At 45.8% G+C, this 24271-nt stretch overlaps 1 protein-coding gene across 42 annotated transcripts in view; it reads left to right on the forward strand.

Annotated features, from left to right (window-relative positions):
• The window catches only part of TLN2 (talin 2), a 479276-nt gene that overhangs the window by 271054 nt on the left and 183951 nt on the right, over positions 1–24271 (forward strand). For all 42 annotated transcript variants that reach the window (XM_070054308.2, XM_089310520.1, XM_070054305.2 and 39 more), the window contains 6 exons: positions 4794–4965; positions 6641–6738; positions 9230–9359; positions 10018–10170; positions 12743–12885; positions 14567–14694. In XM_070054308.2, the coding sequence (XP_069910409.2) occupies positions 4830–4965; positions 6641–6738; positions 9230–9359; positions 10018–10170; positions 12743–12885; positions 14567–14694 (788 nt within the window). In that variant the 5' untranslated portion in view covers positions 4794–4829. The remainder of the gene's footprint in view (positions 1–4793; positions 4966–6640; positions 6739–9229; positions 9360–10017; positions 10171–12742; positions 12886–14566; positions 14695–24271) is intronic.

The following is a 24271-nucleotide window of genomic DNA, read 5'->3' on the forward strand; positions in this document are numbered from 1 at the left end:
GGAAGATGGGAGAGGGAAAGTAACTGGTGCAGAAATCCAAGCATGAATAGTCCTGGAATTGAACCTGAACCTCAGACTCTTTGGTCCTTTGCAAGGACCAAGACCTGCCCACCCATCAACCGTCCACCAGCACCATGGGCCAGGCTCTGGGTGGAGATCATGTGTGGTGAGGAAGGGTGCACACTTGTCCTGAGACTGAGCCTAGAGCCGCAGTAAGGTGGAACCCATGTCTGTGTAAATGAGTTCCTGTGGAATGCCCAGCAGATATGCAATGTGTGAGCTCAGACCTTAGGATCTCAAATCCTAAAAGCCTCATTCAGAACTCCCTCCTGTTGCTCTACCCTCTTCCCAGCAGACCTGCTCAGATGACCACTCCTTATCTGCTGCGGCAGCCCCTCCTCCGCCTCTCTCCTGAATCAGCAGCTCCAGCTGCCCTTTGAAGACTCTCTTGCATGCACTGACAGCAACCTCCAGGTGGCCAGACCCCATTGTGTCTGTGGCATGTGAACTGTGAGCAGTTACTATGCTGCCTCTCTCCCTTCTGCTCAGTGCACACTCTTGTGGACTCTGGCTGTCCTCCTCTCCTGCCTTCCCCAGGCTCCCTCTACCAGTTCCTCCTCCTCTTGCTGATTCAGTGCCACTGTTCCAGAACCCGGTCCTCGGGTCAGATCCTGAATCTCTCTTCCTCCCTGTGTGGCCTTTCTAGTCCCTCCCTCCCAGGTTATATCTCCAGGTTGCTCTCAACTATCCACCACTCCTTTCCATTGAATACATCACAAACAAGCTCATCCCAAATCCATGTTCCCAGTTGTTTTGGGCAGAGATTTTTCCTTCTGACCTCTCTGCAAGTTTCCTGCAGGCTCCCTGTTTCTCCCCACTCTGTTGCTCCATCTGTCTGTCTCTACACTCTGTGTGTCTTCTGCTTCTGAGCTCTGGTATTAGGTCCTGCTATTCCATTAGGCTCCAGGGGCCCCGGTCACAGCTCTGTGTCTCCCATTGATGGATGCTCCCTGAATAGCCAGAGGGGAACACTCATTCGCTCTTGAGATAGTGCAGTTTCCAGCCTGGGCAGGGCAGCCCTCTGGCAGCGCCAACTGGAACACTTTTGTCAGAGAGCAGAAGGGATGAATCACCCCCTCCTTTCTGGTGCTTTGCATAAACAATATCCATGGCAACACTGAGCCGGGGTCCTCCCCACTGACCATCCCCCACCAACCATGTCTGTGGGTTTCAGGGCTAAAGGAAACCCTGCCCTTGTCACCAGCCCCAGGTTGGAGGTATTCTCCATCACAGCAAATCAGACCTCTTATCTCTAGAATGCAAATTTGATTTCTCAAAACTGGGGAGTTCATTGGTTCACTATCCCTGTAACAAACAAATAACACAGAGGGGTGGGAGAGCTTTAAATTAGTCTTTACTCTTGCAGGTGGAAAATTGTCAAGTAGTTGGACCCCTCTGCCATGCCAGCAGTCCAGCTTCTGCCCAGGCTGTAAGAAATTCATTCTGTCTTGGCAGATTTCTCATGCACTTGGCTGTTGTTTGTTGAGGAGTGTATCTTGACATTTCTCAAAAAAGAAATATTTTCATGGACAAAATCCATTCCAAATGGAAGCAGAGGTCAGAGTGAACTTACAGTGGGACGCATGAGTGGTTGCTTCGTGAGACTTGTGTAAACTGTGCCCAGACACACTCGGGCATCTGTTTAAAAACACCCTCAGGGGATGTATGTTTGGCCTAGCTCTTAAGGTGCTGGTTAAGATGCCCGTGTCCTGTATTGGAGTACCTGGGTTCGATTCTCGGCTCTAGCTTCTGTCTAATGCAGACCCTGGGAGGCAGAGGTGAGGCTCAGGTAATCAGGTTCTTGCCTCTCATGTGGGAGAAACTTGGATTGGAGTTCCTGGCTCTCAGCTTTGGCTTGGCCAAGTCTCAGCTGTTGCAGGCATTTGGGGAGTGAATCAGTGGATGAGAGCTCTCTCCCTGTGTCTGTATCTCTCTCTCTCCCTCCCTTCCTCCCTCTTTCCTTCCTTCTCTTCCTCCTCCTCTCTCCCTATCTCCCTCCCTCCCTATCTCTCTCTCTCCTTCCCCCTCCCTCCTTCCCAAAGAAATACAAATTAAAAATCATGATGAAAACATTCCCTGCACCACGGGACCCAGTTGGGTAGTTAGGAAGCCAGTGGATCAAGCCTGCTGAGACAGCACCTTCCTGGTCATCACAGCCGGGCAGCCTGTGGTCCTCTTTGCCCTTGGCCATCTCAGTGCTTCTTGCACTTGCCTCCTCCAGTGGGAAAGAAACCTCTGGGACTTGGAGTCCAGGTTTGCTCCCTGCAGCTCTCTAGTGAAAGACCAGATGGGAGTGTAAGTGTGGAACTGCTGCGGAGTTACGTGACTCCTGCTGCCCATGCAGTGTGTTAGCCCCTGCCTGACTGTAATGGGCTGCGTTGTGTTGGCTGGGATGACAGCCCAGTAAATCTGCATGGTTCTCCAGGCACAAGGAAAAAAGATGTTTGTAACAGAGGTATTTTTTTTTTTCTCTGCCTCTGTCTTGTGCCCAGGGCATACATTTATTTGACAGAAACTGGCAGGAGTGGCAGCAGGCACTGTTTCTGACTGCAGAATAGAGCAGGGCCACCAACTGCAAGAAGAAGCGTGAAATTGTTGGACTTATTTAAAAAAGAAGGCGATTGTGAATTCAAAGCTATCCTGACCTCATGTTTTCTCAAACCACTGATTGGTAAGAAGCAAAAATATCCCAGTGATTTATCCGAATGCAGTCAGAACCGAGTTGATGTTTTATTTGCCTCGAGGCCTCAGAATTGTGAAGCTGTATGGCCCACGTGGAGTTTGAGGCTGACCACTGTGGCTGGGCCTTGGCCTGCCCTTGACTCCCCTCGGGGCTCTCTTTTATGAGTTTTGCGGGGCTGATGTCAACTACAGTGCCTCGATTTGTAGAGAAATTGCGGCACAGAGTGGCCACAGTGACTTGCTCAAGTTGACACAGGTCCCTAACGATGGAGCAGGGCCTGGAAGGTAGGGCTTCTGGGGAATGATCGAGCTCTGTTGCCATGAAGAGCACCCAAGTGGGCATCCATGAACCTGCCCTGTTCCTGGGAGCTGGGACCCTGGGACACAGAGGCTGCTGACAGAGGCATCTTACTTAACAAGACAGCCGGGGCTGTCTAAGGCTCTCTGCCTGTGTCCTTGATTACATTAACTTGGGAATTCCACTCTTGGGAAACCCCAAGTAGGGAGAGCTGTTGAGAGGGAGGCCTGCCAAACATCTGTGGCTCTTTCCTCCTACGGGAGTCTACTTATCACCTGTGATATATTCTGTGATACGTGACTGTTGTTGTCACTCTTCGAATTTTTCAAAGCCAATTGTTTATAAAGATTTTATTTATTTATTTGAGAGGTAGAGTTACAGACAGTGAGAGGGAGAGACAGAGAGAAAGGTCTTCCTTCTGTTGGCTCACCCCTCAAATGGCCGCTATGGCTGGAGCTATGCCGATCTGAAGCCAGGAGCCGGGTGCTTCCTCCTGGTCTCCCATGTGGGTACAGGGGCCCAAGCACTTGGGCCATCCTCCACTGTCAAAGCCAATTTTTAAAACTGTGCTATAGGGACCAGTGCCAGTGGCATAGTAGGTTAAGCCTCCTCCTGCAGTGCCAGCCTCTCATCAATATGCCAGTTTGTGTCCCAGCTGTTCCTCTTCCGCTCTAGCTCTCTGCTTATGGCCTGGGAAATCATTAGAAGATGGCCCAGGTGCTCGGGCCCCTGCACCCATGGAGGAGACCTGGATGAAGTTCCTGGTTCCTTTCTCCTGGCTTTGGCCTGGCCCAGCCTGGCTATTGCAGCCATTTGGGGAGTGAGCCAGCTAATGGAAGACCTCTCTCTCTGTCTCTTCCTCTCTCTGTATGTAACTCTGCCTCTCAAATCAATAAATAAATCTTTAAAAAAACAACCAACTTTGCAGTAGTAAAAATGATCTGTTTAGTTGTTGTTTTATGCTCTTGATGTCTTTTCTGTTGGAAGCAGAGTCTGTTGAGGCTTTTTATTCATGGGGCATCTCTAAAAGACAGAAGCCAGAGTCTCGCCTCCTCTTGCATCTTTGTGGCCTGTGGAGCCAGCCGAGGTGGTCATTATAGGAGAACCAAGCTGGCCAAGCGTGAGCAGAGGGCTCTGGTATTTTTCTGGATCTTTCAGTTGCATGTCAAATCTGGGGCCAATCACTCCATGCTTATTTAACCTACTTGTGAAGTTCACAGTTTTCCCAGCTCTGTGATCATCAATGATTTCAGATTCACCAGTGTGACCATGCTTCATCCTCACAGTTAGAGACCTGTCAGTGACTTTGGAGCAGGAGCCAAATGACCCTGGCAACACAGGCATCCCGTAGGAGCACTGGTTCGAGTCCTGGCTGCTTCACTTCCAGTCCAGCTCCCTGCTAATTTACCTGGGAGAGTGTTGGATGATAACCCAAGTATTTGGGCCTCTGCCATGCATGTAGGAAACTCAGATGGAATTCCAGGCTCCTGGCTTTGGCCTGGCCCAGCCCTGGCCATTGGTGCTATTTGGGGAGTGAACCTGCGGGTAGAAGATCTCTCTGTAACTGCATTTCAAATAAATTAATTTTTTTAAAAAGTGGTACTGGCCTCTCTTTTTGGCATTCATGTGCACTGTTACAGTAACATGGGAAGATGGTAGAAAGAACTCTTTTGATTTTTAAGTTGACTTGAGAGTTGAGCATTCTCCCCCTACCCAAGTTGAAATAATTATAATTTGCCTTTTTGTTTTCCAGAAATTTTAATTGAGACCCTTCCAATCATCGAGGAAGATGGTGGCCCTGTCCTTAAAGATCTGTGTCCGCCACTGTAATGTGGTGAAGACCATGCAGTTTGAGCCATCGACCGCTGTGTACGATGCATGTCGAGTTATCCGGGAACGGGTCCCTGAGGCACAGACTGGGCAAGGTGAGTAGTTGCTGATGCATTGGCTTCTTAAAATGTGTTTCTCAGTTCTTTACCTTTTAGCTAAAGAAACAGAGGCCTGAGTGGTGCACTTGCCCACGAGTGTGCATGTTTTAAGTGGAGTAACATCTGAGACGGAACACACTTTGTTCCCTGGATAAAGAATGTGATGATAATGACCACCTCTGGGTTACCATCATCTCCACACCCAGCATCTTGGCCCTCCCACGCTGTGCAGCTGGCAAACCACTTTTGGATATATCAGTGCATTTGCCCAGTAGAGTATGAATGAAGCTGCTCTCAGAGTTGCTGGCTGCGTGTATCCTGAGCCCTGTTGTGCACGCATGTACACCTGCCACAGCTGTTAGGACCCAGGGCAAGGCTTCTGGTTCAAGCCCATAAAGGAGCCTTACAAACTTCTCCCTCAAAGTCATTAAAAGGGTTGGGGAGGCATTTGTTTGATATGCAAACTACAGGCCCCCATTAATCTGAGTTTAAATAAAAGACATTCATGTCATTTTATTTTCCCTTTCCTTTGTCCTCTCTCTACATTTCCCTGCTTTACTTAATGTTTATTTGACTGATAGTTGAGAAATTGGGATCATTCCCAACAGGACAGCTGTTAGTATCAACGTGGGATAAAACTTGCCTTCAAAAATTGCAAAGGTCAAAGTGAAACATCCCATCAGGGCTCACTGTACGTCGAAATGGGTGTCTTTAAAAAGACCTACTTTTCAGAAAACACTTAGGTCCTTTGTTTGGAAAGCATTATGTATAGTTTCTTAATGCTGTGTTATTTTGAGATTACCCAGAAATAAATTTTGCTTACCTCCCAACCTTGTTCCAAGATTTGGTGGCATATCAGTTCGCTGCCTTTAGTTTTCAGTCCCTTTGTTGTTGTTTCTCTCTGATTTGTCAGTTTTCTTAGGGCTGCATTGCTGTACGGCTCCAGTTCGAAGGTAGAGAATTTGAAGACCTTGGAGTCATTTTTCCTGAGAAACAGCAGGAGCTCTGAGTGTGCTCTGGGTCCCTTAGGTGCCCATGAATTGCATTAAGGAAGCCACAAGTCGTTGGATACCACCTGATGCTGCTCCCCTCCTGCCAGCCGCCCCTGCCTTTTATACTTCCTAGGCCAGATTCAGGAGTTCTGGGGAGGACATGAAACTTAATTTTCTAGGCTTTTCCACAATTTGGTGGTCATGGGGGCAGGGACTGTACCTGTCCTGTGTGATGCTGTGCTGGGATGATGGAGGGATCCACAGGTGTAACCTATCCCCCTTTGCCTCAGTGACCTTGGACTTGGGTGACACCTTCCTTAGTTTCTCCATGCCATCTTGTCATTCTTCAAGGAGTCTTGCCTGGTTTTCCCAGCAAGGAAGGAAGAACAAATCACCTTCAGTGAGAATGAAGTTTGAGCTGCACTGCTCTTGATGTTTCCTTGTGCTGTAGACACAGCTATGGCCCATGGCTTTTTAGACACATGAGCCTTGTTTGTGGGTGTGTCTGCAGCTCGACTCTTAGCCTCAGCCCCAGCGGTCAGCTACATTGTCAGAATGAAACCTTTCTGTCTGGAGAAGGACACTCACAACCCTGCCGAGTAAGCAGGCTCAGGGCCTGCTACTCAGTGCTGGCTTCATCCCCACTGTATCTTCTCTGCTTCTTTCTGTTTATGTTCCAGCTTCTGACTATGGGCTGTTTCTTTCGGATGAAGACCCCAGGAAGGGGATATGGCTGGAAGCGGGCAGAACACTGGATTACTACATGTTGCGAAACGGGGTATGCTGCTGATTGCGTTTCTGTTTTCTTGTCTCCTCGCCCCTGACTCTTCCATACGCGCCAATATTTTTATGCTGTTTTGGGTCAAGAACATCTTACTAATATTTTCCATGTAATGTGCTTTGTACAGTAAGCACTGTCCAGGTGGGGACAGAAGATGTAAGCAACCCAGATACTTAGAAGTCCCCAGAGGGATTGACACATTTGGGGTTGGGATGTGTGTGTGTGTGTTTCTTTTTTAATGAGGTTTGTGGACAATGCATGGTGCATTTAGGAATTTGAAGATCCCTTTAATCACTTCAAAGGTCAGGAGCAGAGCTTTCAGTCCTACAGGCTAAGAGGTCTTTTGTCTCAGTCTATTGTCTCAAGGGTTTTCTTTCCTGGACTTGTGTTTGTTTGAAAAGCAGAGAGACAGGCAGGCGCTGTAGCTCACTTGACTAATCCTCTGCCTGCGGCGCCGGCACCCCGGGTTCTAGTCCCGGTTGGGGTGCCAGGTACTAGTCCTGGTTGCTCCTCTTCCAGTCCAGCTCTCTGCTGTGGCCTGGGAGGGCAGTGGAGGACAACCAAGTGCTTGGGTCCCTGTACCCGCATGGGAGACCAGGAGGAAGTACCTGGCTCCTGGCTTCGGATTGGCGCAGCGCCGGCTATTGCGGCCATCAGGGGAGTGAACCAACGGAAAGAAGACCTTTCTCTCTGTCTCTCTATAACTCTCTGTCTGTCTCTCTCTCACTGTCTAACTCTGCCTGTCAAAAAAAAAAAAAAAAAAAAAAAGGCAGAGAAACAGATTTCCCATCTCTGGTGCACTCCTCAAGTGCCTGCAACAGCTATGGCTGGGCCAGGCTGAAACTAGGAGCCTGGAACTCAATCCGGGTCTCCAACATGGATGGCAGGGACCCAAGTACTTGAGCCATCGACTGCTTTTTCCCAGGATGTGCCTTAGCAGGAAGCTGGCAGCAGGAATGGACCTGAGACTGAACTCAGACACTCCCATGTAGGATGTAGGTATCCCAAGTGGTGTCTTAACCGCTAGACCAAATGCCTGCCCCTGAAGTTAGCATTTGAAGCAGTTTCTGCATGTTGTTGGGCTCTGTAGTTGTGAGATACAATCCAGAATCTTTGTGTGGGAGGCATCTGTGTGTCTGGTGATAGAAAGTAAGAATAGAGAGAAAACAAAACATAATTCTAAAGGTTGTTGGAGACAGAATATTAAGCAGTGTTTTGTTTGGGAAAAATAAATTTCAAGTTGTAAATGTGAGTTGAATGACTATCAGTCATAGTAGCAGCCACCCATGAAAATGGTTGTCTTATGAAGTAGGGAGAAGTGAAGAATCAACACAGTTAAATTTTCTCTTCAATATAACCTCCAGGTTACTGGAGTTTTGATGTATAAGATGGAGTGGACCTATCAGATTGGTCAGTATTCCACACAGCAAAGGTGAAATACCTGATATCAGGTAATTCCTCCCTTTGCATTTCTGCAAGGGGTTCTTCAAAAAGTTTGTGGAAAATGTGTATTATGAAAAAAAAAAGTGCTTGGATTTCCATTTTTTGCCCCCTTTTGATTCAATTTCCCACCAGCTGTTTAAAGTCCCCTCATTCTTTTTTTTTTTTTTTTTTTTTTTGACAGGCAGAGTGGACAGTGTGAGAGAGAGACAGAGAGAAAGGTCTTCCTTTTGTTGTTGGTTCACCCTCCAATGGCCGCCACAGCTGGCGCGCTGCGGCCGGCGCACAGCGCTGATCTGATGGCAGTAGCCAGGTGCTTCTCCTGGTCTCCCATGGGGTGCAGGACCCAAGGACTTGGGCCATCCTCCACTGTACTCCCTGGCCACAGCAGAGAGCTGGCCTGGAAGAGGGGCAACCGGTACAGAATCCGGCACCCCGACCAGGACTAGAAACCTGTGTGCCGGAGCCACAAGGCAGAGGATTAGCCTATTGAGCTGTGGCGCTGGCCTAAAGTCCCCTCATTCTTATAAAGGCAATTAAAAAAAAAAAAAAAGTCTCTTGTTTAATAATACCTCCCAATCTTATCTGATCTGACCTTACTATTGCAAGTATTTTGTCGTACTCTTAAGAAAACCACTACCACTTTATGAAGAATTATTGTATTTTATGTGTCATTACGTAAATACAGATTACAAATTTTTAAACAGTGTACTTCATATTTCACATGCAGGAAGGAGAATTTGCTTATGACAATAGTGAAATGGGAGATGCACCATATTGGTTTCTTCAAAGGCATGTAGGCCTTTTTACAGAAAAATGAACAGAAGTTAGTTTTTAGTTAATTGTGTGCTTCAAGCAGTTGCATGATCAGATGTTTAAAGAAATCTGTATGAAAGCAATGATTAAGGTAGTGGCAGCAACCCATGAAATGGGAGAAAGATTTTCAAACAAGTTTTGGAAGAAAGGAACACCGTTGCTGGGGATTCACTTTGTAGACTTTGTTACATTTGCACACGGAGCGTGAGGTTTGCCTGTGATTGTGTTCCAGGATATTCTGGAATATAAAAAGAAGCAGAGACCTCAAAAAATCCGCATGCTAGATGGGTCTGTGAAGACGGTGATGGTGGACGACTCCAAGACCGTGGGCGAGCTCCTGGTCACCATTTGCAGCAGGATAGGTGAGCATTCCCGTGCCCCCGTTACGCCTACTGCTCTGTTTTTAGTTACGTGCTTCTTGATCCCACTCTCACAGGGCATCTGGAAAATGTCTCACGTGCGCCCAGTCTTTTACTGTGCCAATCTTCACTCTGATGTACACCTGCGAACTTCTCACTGAGTCACAACTGAGAAGTTTCCTTTCCTTTTCCAACACAAAGGGGTTTCAGATTGAAAGCCATGTTCTGAAATTGTGTGATTACACCCTCCTCCGGCTCCCCGCGCTGAAGTTGCCTGCGGCATCACTGACGTCCACCATCTCCTTGGTCACTCCTGGTGATGGTGTTGTGATGGACAGCTTTTCCTACTGTAGTTTCTGTCATTCTGGAAAGCAAGTCTACTCCCTATCTAGAGGAGCCCTTCCAGTGTGGAAAGAAATGGCCTTGCCCAGCTCAGCTCCTCAGTTGCTCCTTATTTGATCTTGTTTTCAAGGTGCCATAGGCAGCCCAAGAGCCTTGGTCGTCACCAGAGTGACTTAGCCCGGTGGCCTCCCTGACCTCTCCCTGCATCACTAAGGCCTCTTTCTCCTCATTGCCTCCCTTCACCCCTAGGGCTATCCCAGGCTGAACGGGGTTGAAGAAATTTAATAATTTAGAATTACCACCTTATTTCCATTGCTAGGAATAACAAACTATGAAGAATACTCTTTAATTCAAGAAACTATCGAAGAGAAGAAAGAAGAAGGCACGGGTACACTCAAAAAAGACAGGACGCTGTTACGAGATGAGAGGAAAATGGAGAAGTTGAAGGCCAAGCTCCACACAGATGATGACCGTAAGTGCCTGAACAGGAAGCATGGCTAGGGGCGTGGCTTTGCTGAGCCTTGGCCCCGCCCACCACCTATAGGACCCAGGGCAGGTTTTTCTTTTTTTTTTTTAACCTTTTGGTGTTTTGGTTTCTGTCATTGAAAGAAGACTCTGAAAGAAATAAAATGTAACTGTAATAGCAGTCCACATCTACAAAATAATCCCTTAGTATCAAATATATAAATTATCTCAGCATTTTCTATATTAGCTTCGAAAATATTTTTAAACTTTTTTTAAAGGTTGATTTATTTATTTGAAAGTCAGAGTTAGAGAGGAGAGAGAGTGAGCAGGATCTTCCATCCACTGGTTCACTCCCCAGATGTCCATAATAGCCAGCGCTGGGCCAGGCCAAAACCAAGAGACAGGAGCTTCCATCTGGGTCTCCCATGTGGGTGGTAGAGACCCACACATTTGGGCTATTTTCTGCTGCTTTTTGAGATCATTAGCAGGGAGCTGGATCAGGAGTGGAGTAGCCAGGACTTGAGCCAGTACCCATACAGGATGCCAGAGTTCCAAGCTGTGGCTTTACCCTATATGCCTCCCCTTCTAAAATATTTTTGATATTTTCAACTGGGAACAAAGTAGGGCATTTTACACTTAACTGAGTAGAGTCTGGTTCCTTGTATTTTCTTGCCTTGCCATTCTGTGTGTGTAAGACTCTAGATTGTGAATTGTATCCCATTTCCCACAGTGGTATGGATTTTATGGATTGCATACCTATATTGTCATTTAACATGTTCCTCAGTCCTTTTAATTCATTGGATCTGGAACCTTGGTTAGCTTCAGGTGTATCTGTTTGAGTTTTATCTCTTTTTAAAAAATGTATGTATTTGAAAGCAAGAGTGACACAGAGAAGGAGGGATGGAGAGAGATCTTCTGTTCACTGGTTCAATCCCCAAATGCCCACAATAGCCGGGGCTGCACCAAGTCAAAGCCAGGAGCCTGGAACTCCATTCGAGTCTCCCATGAGTGTGGCAGGGTCCCAAGCATTGGGGCCATCTTCTCCTGCTTCACCAGGCACATTAGCAGGGAGCTAGATTAGAAGCAGAGCAACTGGGACTCCAGTTGGTGCTCTGATATGGATGCCAGTGTTGCAGACATCAACTTAACCCACTATGTCAGAATGCTGGCCCCTCCTTTGTGTCTTTTAATAAAGATAGCACAGTGGTGGTGTGTGCTTCCATGAGCAAGTTGTGTCTGATTGCCTTTGGCAGAGATGAGGGCTGAGTGGTAATAACAGCCATAGATGTCCATGGCCTAGATTCAGAATTTCCCTAGCAGTTAAACATGGCGATGTAATGCTAGTACAGAAAGGTCACATTGTACAGCCCCACTTTGTCTATATGGAAAAGCCATTGTGTAACCCTACGTGTCTCCGCATCTCATGCTGTGCACACCTTGCAGCCTGGCCCTCACTGGTGGACGCCATGACTGTCGTGTTTATAGCTCTTAGTGGGGCTGTCCTTCCCCCGACCCTCTCCTTACCCCTGTTATTTCTGCCCTATTGCATTTCCAGTTGAGCCCAGAGAGTCATTCATGTGTGTGTGGTGAGGTCCATGGTTTGCGTTCCTTGTGCTGTACTTGCCAACAGTCTACAGAAGCTGGATGCTAACACTCATCCACAGCCCAGGGGTCGGGCCTGGACAGGAGGGCGGGTGAGCAGCTGTGCAATGTGCAGAGGATTGTGACCAGTTCCCATGCACCTACATGGGAGGACGGGTGCTCATGCTGGGTGTAGACAGGGTTCTGCCATCCCCGCCCTTTGTATTCCATTTCCCCCCTCCCCCAACCTCCCTAATTTACTTTTTATTCCTCCTTTCTGCTTGGGGTCATAGGTAACTCATTCTGCTCAATGTCTCTAAAAGACTTCACTTGATGTGACTGAAGTCTCTATTCATTTTTTTAAAAAGTATCATCTATCTATCTATCTATCTATCTAGAAGGTAGAGAGTGACAGAAAAGGGGAGACAGAGATTTTCCATCCACTGGTTTCCTCCCCAAATGCCTGCAATGGCCAGGGCTGGGCCAGGAGCTGGGAACTCCACCTGGGTCTCCCACGTGGGTGACAGGGACCCTGCTACTTAGGACGTCATCCACTGCCTTCCCAGGTACAATAGCAGGAAGTTGGATTGGAAGCAGAGGAGCTTGGTCTGGAACCAGTACTCTGAAGTGGCATGTCGGTATCCCTAGCAGTGGCTTAACCCCCTGTGCCACAATGCCTGCTCCCTAAAGTATCTACTGTTGATTTCAAAGAGGACCCTGTATCTGTTTTTAGTAGGAGGAGCTGATGTCCTTATTCCCTCCCCCACCCCACCCCCTGGGAAGGCCCATGTTACAGATTCATTGTAGCGCTTCAGCCAGCTGTAGAGATGACTTGAACTTTTTTTCTTTGTTTCCCTTTTGATCAATCTTATTTGAAAAGCACAGCTCTGATGTAAGCAGTCATTCTCTGCATCTGCATTCACTGCTGTTTTGTTAAAACCCCTTTAATTAAGAGGGAAAATGAACACAGTTCTCCTATGTGTCTTGTTGTGTTGCAGTAAACTGGCTGGATCACAGCCGAACATTCAGAGAACAAGGAGTAGATGAAAACGAGACGTTGCTGCTTAGACGGAAGTTCTTTTACTCCGATCAGAACGTAGATTCCAGAGACCCGGTGCAGCTGAACTTGCTTTATGTTCAGGTACGGTACTTCCTGCTCAGGTGCAGAGGTGGGTGACGGCTCAGGAAGTGCCCGGCTGTGGCTTGTGGACAGGAGGAGCCCAGCTCGGGCTTCTGTCACTTCTGTGGTGTCCAGTTTGCAGCAGGTGCTGCCCAGGGTTCCTCGTTTGTGTTTTGGTTCTGCTGCAGGTTGCTAGTGGACAACAGCTGCTGGCCCTCCGGAGCAGGCCCTCTCTTGTCCTCCCCTTAGCTTCCCAGGTCAGGGCCCATGGCCAGTGCTCTCTCTGCCTGGCCTTGAGAGACAATTGTGTGACATTTAAGTGGTTCACCATTACAACTACACTAAAGCTTTCTTGGCTAGCATCTTAGAATGCAAGAGGATATTGGTCAGAAAATCAGTACCACTCACTTACTGAAAGATCACCTCTCGGGAAACCTTGATATATTTACTTTTAACTAATTGCTGAACCCCAGATGATTCACTTAATATATCTGCATTGCAATTGCTCCCTGTGAAAGATGTGGATTTTGCACACAATTGCCCTGAATATTTGTTTACTCAAGGGAAACAGCATCCCTCTTTTTCCCACCTTGATACTTTCCTTGCATCCTTTCCTTTCCTCTCTTCCCTTTCTTCTCCTTCCATTTGTCTGCCCATAAAGATAATGCAGGATCAGCAAACTGTAGCCACGCCCTCTGCCTGTATATGCAAATAGTTTTATTGGAACAACTCATTCATTTCAGTCTTCCCTATTGGTAACCCTGTTACATAGTTGTTGATGTGTTTTTTGTGGCTGCTCTCAAGCTCCAGTTGCAGAGTCCAGGAGTTGCAGTGCAGACTCCGTGGCCCTGGAGGTCTGAAACATTTTTTCTTTGACCTTTTAGAGGGGAAGTTTGCTGACTCCTGAGTTAGCAGGTGGAAGAACAGCGTGGAAAGGGGGCGAGGCAGGGAGGGGTTGAGAACCTAGGAGGAAGAGGGATACTCAGACAATGCTTACTGGTTCAGTTCCTAGAGTGATAGCCAAGAGTGCGCATTTCAGGGTGGTCTGGGGGTGGTTGAACTACAGAAAGGAACCATGGGAAAAAGATGGATGAGTAGCAACAGCAGGGATGGACTGGGCACTGGGAGGAGGGCTTGGCCACCTTGAGCTCCCCATCTGAGGACTGTGCATTTGCCTCCCTTGTCCCCTAAGCATCTTGAGTCTTGAATTCTTGTCTCTCTATGTGTATCCACATGTCTTTCTCTGAATTAATGTTACTATTTTTCTGGAATGGATGTTGGGTTTATTTTGCTTTTAGGTATTTTTTTTCTGCTGACTTTGCTCTTTCTGAGCATTCCTCGTACATTATGTTTCTATTTTGGCCAGAGTCCCACCATTTCCCAGGATTTTCCTTTTGCCCTTTAGTTTATGTCATGGCTTCTGTCTCCTAGCTTCTTGTCTAGCTCTGCTTTTGATAAACCAGACCCCTCCCCCCCCGCCCCCTCTGCTTCCCATCTGAAGGTCATTTGGGGCCAGGCTTCCTTTCCTTTTGCCTTAATTCTGCTGTGGTCCATGCACCTGCAGCATCCTGGGTGAGTCACTGTGGGCCGGCTGGTGCCTGTTCGTGCCTCGGGGAGAACTGGTGCTCGGGCACAGGAAATGTGTCCATGAGGACAAATATGCCCCAAGCCCCTGATGCTTCTTCCCCCTTTTATATTTCAGGCTCGAGATGACATCTTGAATGGCTCCCACCCTGTCTCCTTCGAGAAAGCTTGCGAGTTTGGTGGATTTCAAGCCCAGATACAGTTTGGACCTCATGTGGAGCATAAACACAAGCCCGGATTCTTGGAGTAAATGACCTTTGGTTTTGCTTTGTTCTTTTCTCCTGCTCTTTTCCTTTTACCTGTTTGATTTTTTTTTTTTAAGATTTTTTTTTGGAAAGAGTTACAGACAGAGGATGAGATAGAGACAGAAAGATATCTTTCATCTGCTGGTTCACTCCCAAATGGCCACAACAGCCAGAGCTGGGCCAGGCCAAAGCCAAGAGCCTGAAACTCCATCCAGGTCTCCTATGTGGGTGGCAGGGGTCCAACTACTTGGACTATCTTCCTCTGCTTTCCAAATCTCATTATCAGGGAGCTAGATTAGAAATGGAGCAGCTGGAACTCAAATCAGAACTTATATTGGATGCCACCATCAGAGACTGCAGCTTAACCTGCTCCGCCCACAATGTGGGCCCCTTATTTTTGAGCTAGATACTCAAAATGTGCACGCAAATTTCATTCGGTTGAGAGAGTAATAGCTTGTACTCAAGTGCATGATCAAACATGTGGACCTTACTTTTTGGAAAGCAAGCAGCCCTGGAATGCAGAGTGAGTGTCACTGTCAGGGTCATCCTGCCACATGTGACGTCCTCTGCACCCTTCCACGCTTTGTCTCCTGTCCTGGGATATGTGTGGAATTGAGGAGCTTGCTTACTTCCTCTTCCATCCGTATGAAATTCCTCCTTCATGGTAGACCAAACCTTGTCCCCTGTCCCTTTCATTTCTTCTTCAGTTTCCTTGATTTTAACATTGGAGTATATTCTTTGTTGCTGTGAAAATATGATGTACAAGTGAAACACTTGGGCTCCTCTTCACCCAGTTGTCCTTAATTCTCTGTTACAAAGTAGAAGATGATGGGTTTTTTCCTGGTTGCAAACTCTGTGATTCAATAGAAAGTTCACCATGTGGATTTACCAGGGCTGCACAGAAAGTGGGTGTTGAAGTTGGGTTTCCTGGAGATGCCCAGCAGGGTGCCCCAGCCGCGTACATGCTGCCATTGGCTGATGTGTGCCTCTTGTCCGCTGGGAATTTTCCAAGGATTTAATAGAAATATCTTGGTCTGGTAATATTCCTTTTCATCATCTTTAGAACCCACGCTCACCCTATTTCCCTTCTGGTGGCTCTCACTGTGAATGAAACCTTTGGGTAAGAAAAAAAAATCACCTTAGAGCCATATAGAATTTCCCCATGTTCAACAGCAGGCTCTTCCCCCCAAGAGAATCTCCCATGCTCAATCACATGCTCTTCCCTGGAGTGTTACTTCTAGAGGCTTTGGAAGTGGATCCCAGATGTGGATGTCCACTGGCCGTGGGGGCGTCTGCGCTCTGGATGTCCACTGGCCGTGGGGGCGTCTGCGCTCTGGATGTCCACTGGCCGTGGGGGCGTCTGTGCTCTGGATGTCCACTGGCCGTGGGGGCGTCTGCGCTCTGGATGTCCACTGGCCGTGCGAGCGTCTGCACTCTGGATGTCCACTGGCCGTGCGAGCGTCTGTGCTCTGGATGTCCACTGGCCGTGGGGGCGTCTGCGCTCTGGATGTCCACTGGCCGTGGGGGCATCTGCGCTCTCCTGGAGGATATGCTCTACCTGGCATGAGGTCATCTACTGCATTGAGGTCAAGTGTTTTGAGAGAAGAGTGTAATGAAATGGTAATTTTCCTTGATCTCTGTTTCACTTTGTTGGAGGTCATTGGTTCCAATCTATACCACTGAGTAAGAGGGAAACCTGGTATTTCTCGTGGTGGCAGAGACTGCCTGTCCAGCATGCTGTTGGTTCTAATCCTGGTTGTTTAAAATGCTCTTGGGCTAACAGATACCAGGGAGTCTTTCCAAAGTGATGTGTTGTCTTCCCTTCTACCGTACAGTGACCTGAGAATGACTTTAAACATTTTCTGTCCCTTGCTTTGCAATGTGTTCTTCAAATGTGACATCCGGCCAAGTGTTCCTCAGATGTGTGTCTCCCTGCCTGGTTGGGTGCCTTCTGCAGGAGTCCCTGGAGCTTGCCATGTGCACACGTTCTTTCATTAGTTTCCACGTTCTCGTGTTCTACCCTGAGGATAATGACCACAGAAAGTGATGGACAGAACACCAAGAACTAATTAGACCTTGCTAAGTAGACCTTGTTTGTTTCATGTTTCTCGAGTGACTGATGAAGAAGAGGGAAAAAATGGAGGGAAGGATGATAAACCACATTTAATTTAAATGAAATTATGACCTGTTTTTAACCTTGCATAGCAGTAACCTGATGTGTGGGAAAGAGATCCGCGTGCTGCCATTCACTGGGTGTCTAAACTGATGCTGTCGCTTCGTTAGTGCCTTTTCTTCAGATCACTGGCGGAGCTGCTTCTCAGGGTCCACTTGGGGATGGAGAAAGCGGTGTTTTATGGGATCCAGAAGCAGTGCAGAGAGGGCAAGTGGCGTGTTCACAGGTAGAGTTGCTCTGTAAATAGCTCTGATTTCTCATGTGGCTCTAGCATTTTCAAAGGCATTCCTGCTTCCAGGGCCAAGCTGCCCCTTTGATTGGTTTTCTAATCTGCAGCAGAATTAGGGATGCACTTAGAGATGTCAATACAAGGTCCTTTGCTCTCTTTGCTAGTGTCCTCGGTGCGCCAGCCAATTCCTGGTGATGTTACTGTATTGCTGACTGCTTGTGTCAAGATTACAATCTAATAATCAGTGCCTTGGCATTGGTCTTCTTAATGGCGTGTACTGCAATTTATGGTTCTACTGAGTGCTCTGTACTCACACTCCAGTAAAAATATGCTTCTCTTCATAAACCGAGGTAGTGGAAGTTAAGCAATTATATTGAGCCAGTTTTCTTTTTCTATGATTATATTGTAAAGCTCATGCCTCCAGTGGTACATGTACCCTTTCTCAGATTCCAAATTAAAATAAGCGTGTTATGCCTGGTGGCAATTATTTTTCCGTCTGAATTTGATTTACTTTTTAATTAGACCATATCTAGTCTAGGTAATGAGACATTTTCATTTAATGTAGATAGTTAATTGCGTATGTTCTTGCTTATGTGGTACAGGTAAAATTTCCTGAGGATATGAGTCCCTTATTAATTAAAACAAAATAGCTAGGCCACCTTTCTCTGATTTGCAAGTTGCGTGATTAGATCCTGATTCTGCCCGGCCTGTCCCTGGTGACTGACTGGGCTGTATTTTGCTGTGTTGAGGTCTTTGCCCATCTAGTTTTCATGTGGGACACTCAAACAATCGAGAAGATAAAGAAGTAATAATGAGAGGTGGGCATTTAGTGCACAGTTAAGATATGGCTTGGGATACCCATATCCCATATTGGAGTGTCTGAGTTCAAGTCTTGGCTCTGCTCTCTTTTCCAGCTTCCTGGAAGACAGTAGGTGATGGTTTAAGTGGTTGGATTTGGCCACATAGATGCAAGATCTAGAACGAATTTGGGCTGCTGGTTTTGGCCTGGCCCAGCCTTGGCTATTGTGGGCATTTGGGGATTGAACTAGTGGATGAAAGATCTCTCTCTCTCTCTCTCTCTGTGTGTGTGTGTGTGTGTCTGTCTGTCTCTGTCTCTGTCTCTGTCTCTGTCTCTCTCTCTCTCTCTTCGTCCCCCTCTATCTCTGTGACTTTCAAATAAAAATTTTAAAAGATTAATTAAAAAGTAATAATCATGAGATTGAATTTGTGACAAAGACAGGTTGAAGGTACAGTCACCAAAATTTCAGTGACATAGGTTCTAATAAAGTACATGGGGGTATGTTTAATGAGTATTTTTTTTAATCTTTACAAAATTTGTTTAGCATTTTAAACTGTCTGCAGAATGTGAATATTTTTATAAGAGTCTTTTTCAGTTTTCTTCAGGCTTTTCAATGATTTCTAGATCCAGTACTATCTTAGCAAAAGTATTCATTTAGAATAATGAAAAACAGTCCAAAATAATAGATTTCAGGGATTTAAGGATTATTTATATATCCCATGTACTTTATAGATGAGAGAAATAGGTGCTAGAGAGAGATGGTGACAGAAGTAAAGCACAGAGCTGTGTATAGCTAGAAGCCAGAAGAAAGCCAGGTCTCTCAGTTTGAGTTTGATGTGCTTTCATTACATGACATTTTTCTCAGTCACATCCATGGAGTCCCGGCAAGGGATGTTTTATTGGGGCATGAAATAGAAATAATGCATAATTTAACATCAGGCGTTTACTTCATGTTCTCCTGTGTCCTCCGGTGTTTAGCGAATGCTTGCAGAAAACATGCCCTGTGTTCTTTTCTAACTCACAAAGGATGTGCATGTGTGTCCTATTGTGCCAGAGACGGGGAATGCATAAGGGAGCTATTACACACCGTTTCCTTGCCATCTGTGAGTCTGTAGCCTGTGTGGCCAGCAAACATATGAAGTGGTTATTATGGAGAGCCAAATCATGGCTGTAGTTGTTTCAACACAGTTCATCCTTTTCACTAAGTTTTCAATGCAGGGTGGTCTCCTTGGGATGCTGACCATTGCGGTGCAGGTTGTGGGGATGGAGGGAGTTGTTCTTAGAATGGTAGGAAGCAACGTTGATCAAATAAATTGATATAATAGAATATCATGCTGAAGGAGAATCCTTAAAACAGCCGTAAGAACACAATCTATTAAGGGTAACTCTCAGGGGTCTCAGAAACATGATGGAAAAGTGGTAGTGACCAAAGCCAAAGCCTTCTGTAGACCTTAGAGTCTGGGATAATAAGAGTTACTGATCCAAAATTGAGAGCTTAAGTTAAGTATGTAGGGTAAAACTGAAGGGAACTGCAGAGATGGCTATAGAATACTCATTGTCAAATTTGTTGATTTTAGTTTTAATGTATTTGACATGTTTCATAATGAAACTGTTGGGAAAATGTTGAAGAAAGCCCAAGAAAATAGAAACTGATTCTATAAGAAAATGAAGAAAACCAGACTTTGTGTTGAATAAGATTTTCAGTACTGTTTAAAACAAAGAGCAGTAGAGTCTAACTTCTGGCCCAGTGCAGGAAGAGCAGGGAAGAAATAGAGAAAATTTGACTGTTAAAGTAAGAGTTATTTATTCAGGGTGGATTGTGGGAGCAGAGTGGGAGAGAGTTTGGTCAATAGAATGCACAAAATAAAGCAAGTATTTCTAAGTACATTAAGTATCACACCAAATACAAGTAAATCAAATCCAGCATTTCATAGTTTCTCATATTGGATAGAATTTTTGGAAAGTCTAGGTCTGTACCACTTCTCAGAGATACACTTGGAATTTTAGGACAGAGGAAAGTTTAAAGCAAACTCATAGAAAATGATGTACCAAGAAATTACTAATTAAAGCCAGAGAAGCTACATTTAAGTATAAAAAGCAAACAAAGTATGAGTCAAGATTAAAGATGAGGGGCTGGCATTGTGATGTAAGGGGTAAAGCGATGCTGCCATCCCATGTGGGCACCAGTTTGAATCCCAGCTGCTACACTTCTCATCCCTCTTCCTCCTGATGTTCCTGTAAAAACAGTGGAAGATGGGCCAAGTACCTGGGACTCTGCACCCATGTGGAAGACCTGGATAAAGCTCCTGGCTCCTTGCTTTGGCTTGGCTCAGCCCAGGTCATTGCAGCCATTTGGGAAGTGAACCAGGGGATGGAAGACATCTCTTTCTGCCTCTGCCTCTCTATAATTCCACCTTTCAAAAAATAAATGAATCTTAAAAAAAAAAAAATGAAGAGGCTGAACTAGGGAACTGAGCCAGGCTCAAGCCCAGGCACTGGGATATCCCAAACACTGGCTTCACCACTGTGCTGCGTGCCCGCCACATGATGAAATAATCTTGATGGTACAAAACTGTAAGGCTTACCAGGAATCCATGTGACTATCTTTAGACTAATAAACAATATTTATAACAGGTATCAGTTAAAATCTGATATTGGATACATTCCTTTTTTTTTTTTTTAAGATTTATTTATTTATTTGAAGTCAGTTACACAGAGAGGGTGGGGAGGTGTCTTCCATCTGATGGTTCACTCCCCAGTTGGCCGCAATGGCCAGAGCTGTGCTGATCCAGAGCCAGGAGCCAGGAGCTTCTTCCAGGTCCTCTACATGGGTGCAGGGGCCCAAGGACTCAGGCCATAACAAAGAGCTGGATCAGAACTGGAGCAGCTGGGTCTTGAACCGGCACCCATATGGGATGCTGGCGCTTGAAGCCAGGGTATTAACCCGCTGCGCCACAGCGTGGGCCCCAGATACATTCCTTTTAATGCCCAGAGGGATGCTGGTTCCCAGTGCTGCTTATGCACACAATACTGAACATCCTAACAAGTGCAACAGCAAAGGAAAAGAGATAAACACTATCATTCTTGATGAAACAAAAATGCTTTTGCTGCAAATGATGTTTATCTACATAGATAATCCATTCAGTATATAGAGAAGGTTATTAGAATTGGAACCACAACTTAAGAAAGATCTCTGGGGGAAAAAGATCAATATGTAATAGCAAGTAGTATTCCCATATGTCAAACAATGTAAATGCAAAAAGGAGATACCTTTTATGATAGTAACTAAAAGTGTTAATTTAGCTAGAAGGGAAGCTGTCCAACAGAATCCAATATCTAACCAAGAAAATGATAAAAAAATGAAAATATATTGAAGAGCATGAAAGAAAGTCTGAAAAAAATTGAGTGATTTTTGCTATGTGAATGAATAGGAAACTTCTTTCACAAAGAGCACTTCTACCTAAATTTTCCTTTGAATTCCATGTCATTCCAATCAGAATCCCACTTTGGTAGTTTGAAAACCTATTCTCAATGTGGATATCTTAATAAAGCTATTAAAAAATCAATATGAAGTAGTCAAGAATCAAGAATGGCCAAGGCTAATTGAAGATAAGTGGAGGATTCCTATAACCATCACAATTTTTTTAAAAGTAAGTAATTAATCTTGTTAGCATACATTGATAAAGTAGTTCAGAGGTTTGGTGAGCCTACCTTTATTAAAATTATTTATTAGGCAAAGGGTATCACCAAGAGTGAATCCCAAATCAGAAAAAAAATACATATTTGCAATGCATACTACTAAGAACAAATTAATATCCAGAAGATAATTAAAAAGCAAAAAATCCTCCAAGAAAAAGATCACGAGGCTATCAGTAGGCACTTTACACAGCAGAAAATTCAATTGGCTTCTAAAAATATAAAAAGATAATCATCCTATAAATAATTCAGAAAATGCAAATTTAATAAGGGCATAGTGTTCTATGGCTGTCAGAGGGGCCTGAGTGTAAAGTATAAAAACACCAACATTCATTATAGGGAAGACAAGACATTGCAGAATAGGAATTGTTGTCCTTAAAAATATTCACATAAAGAGAAGCAGGATACATTATTGTTTTAGAAGACATTAAAATAACCATGGACAGTAACTTCAAGAAAGAGAGGACTGTGGGACTCCAGCTAGACCTGTCATCTCTGTTTCTCCCATAGAAGAAGGTGGCAGTTACAAGGCAAATGTGGCCACATGTTAACATGCATTTCTCCTCAGCAGTAGATCCACTTGAGTACTTCAGAAAATTTCATGGAAAAAAAATGGAGTGAAATAAATTTATTTTGGTGCATTGAAAGCCATGAACAGTTCTCTCATCATAGCCATTTTCCATGACCTTTTTGAAGCACGATCCTGTAAGTTATGAGGCATAGACTTGTCTGTGATTTGAAATGTCTGATAATTAATGTTTCTTTGAAAAAGACCATTGCAGTAGCCCAGGTGTGTGTGCCTTGAGGTTGGGTATATAACATGTGGCAAATGCAAAGCTAGTAAATAAAGAAGGCCGGAAGAAAAGTTCCATCTGTCTATGTTATGGGGAAAAATGGGCCAGTGCTCGGTGCAGGCAGGCAGGTCCCTGGTGGAGGAAACCACTGTCACCCTTGATGATTGTGTCTCCTTTGTCCTGGTGTGTATTCCTCAGAAGTCTTTTACCAGGCAAACAAAGCAAGCCAGGCTGTGAATCTTTGTTGTGAAAGAATTTAGAGTGGACTTGGAAATTTTCCCCCACAAACTCAAGTAATTCTACTGTCAACAAGCAAAGCTTTTGACACAGTAGGAGGCCTCAAGTTGGTTTTTTGCTTGGCATCTGTTCAAACACATCTTCCCCCTTTGGAGTTGGTCCACTGCGTGCTTTTGTCAGGATAATTTGGCTGTTGATTCTCTGTCTTCAAAGTAACAGTGAAGCAGGCGGTTCAGCTTCGATTTTCTTTATCAGTGCTCTTTTAACTCTTGTTTCTCACCACCATCCTCCACTAAATGCAAAGTAGAATGCAGTAAAAAAGGCCATTTGCATACCTTTTTGCTCTGTGGTTTTCTTACTGTTCTATGCTGTCCTGTGTCCTCCTCTCAGGTGATGACCATCTCCCAGCACAGCTCCTACACCTGATGCCCGCATCCCTCCCTCCATTAAACTCTAGATCTTTGAAACCTCCACCTCAGAATCTATGCAGCCTTGAGCCAAGTTCCTGGGCAGTAGCTGTCCTGACATTACACGTCACCTGGATTGGTTCAGGACCACAGATCTGTTATGACAGGTCTTCAGATGCACTTGCTGTGGTTTGGACGTGATCATAGTCTAGGTGGAGCCTTTGAAAGTGAGTAAGCCATGAGGGCTTCTCCCTCCAGAATGGGGTTAAGGCCTTGGTAGATGAGGCTTCTTGGGGGCCCCATTTGATAAGGCGTTGACTCTGGGATACACACATCCCAGCTCTGAGTGCCTGGGTTTGACTCCTGACTTAGCTTCTGTTTCCAGGTTCTTGCTGATGGATGCCCTGGGAGGCAGCAATGACAGCTCAAGTACCAGGTTCCCTCCACACATGCTGGAGACCTGGATTATATCTTGGCTCCCAGCTACTGGCTTCTTTCTGGCCTGGTCCTGGCTGTTGGAGGCATTTGGAGAGTGAACCAGTGAGTGGCAGATCTTTCTCTGCCTCTCTGCTTTTCAAATAAAAAGTGAACTTTTAAAGGTTAAGAAGTGAATGAGACTGCTTGCCACATTTGGCTGGGCTCCTCTGCCTCTTGTGCCTGCGAGGACACAGCTTCCTTCCCTTCTAGGGAAAGCAGCTCTCACCAGGCACCTCACCTGCTGGAACCTTGATCTTGAACTTGCCTGCCTCCAGAACTGTGAGAAGGAATTTCTTCTCATAGCAGTCCCAATGGAGTAATACACAAACATGCATGCCATTTTCTTTCTCTGAGCATTTCCTAACTCTGTATTTCCTTTGTTACAGCTTCAGTTAACAAAATGTAACCAGTACTCTGTCACACAGGCCTGGCTTGAAATCCAGGTGTGTCTGGTTCTGTAGTCTGAGCTTTCAACCCCCTGTCCCAGTGGCTGTCCAACTTCAGTCTGCATCAGAACCTGTAGAGAGGCTCCCTGAAAGCTGGCCTCCTGCCAGAGCCTCTGCTTCCCCAGCTTTGTGAGAAAGCTGTGAAGGAGTATTTCTACCACATTCCTGGGTGGTGCCGGGGCTCCTAATCCTGGGACCGCACTTTGAGAACCTTGTGGGATCCCAGATTTGAGAAGCTGCTGCTGATTACTTGGCGTTGAACAAAGTTTGGAGAAGGAAACCTGGGTGCTCACTGGGTGCCATGGTCCCTGTCCATCTCT

The sequence above is a fragment of the Oryctolagus cuniculus genome, chromosome 12 (assembly GCF_051225735.1).
Source record: "Oryctolagus cuniculus isolate XC-2025 breed Fujian yellow rabbit chromosome 12, ASM5122573v1, whole genome shotgun sequence".
NCBI lineage: Eukaryota > Metazoa > Chordata > Mammalia > Lagomorpha > Leporidae > Oryctolagus > Oryctolagus cuniculus.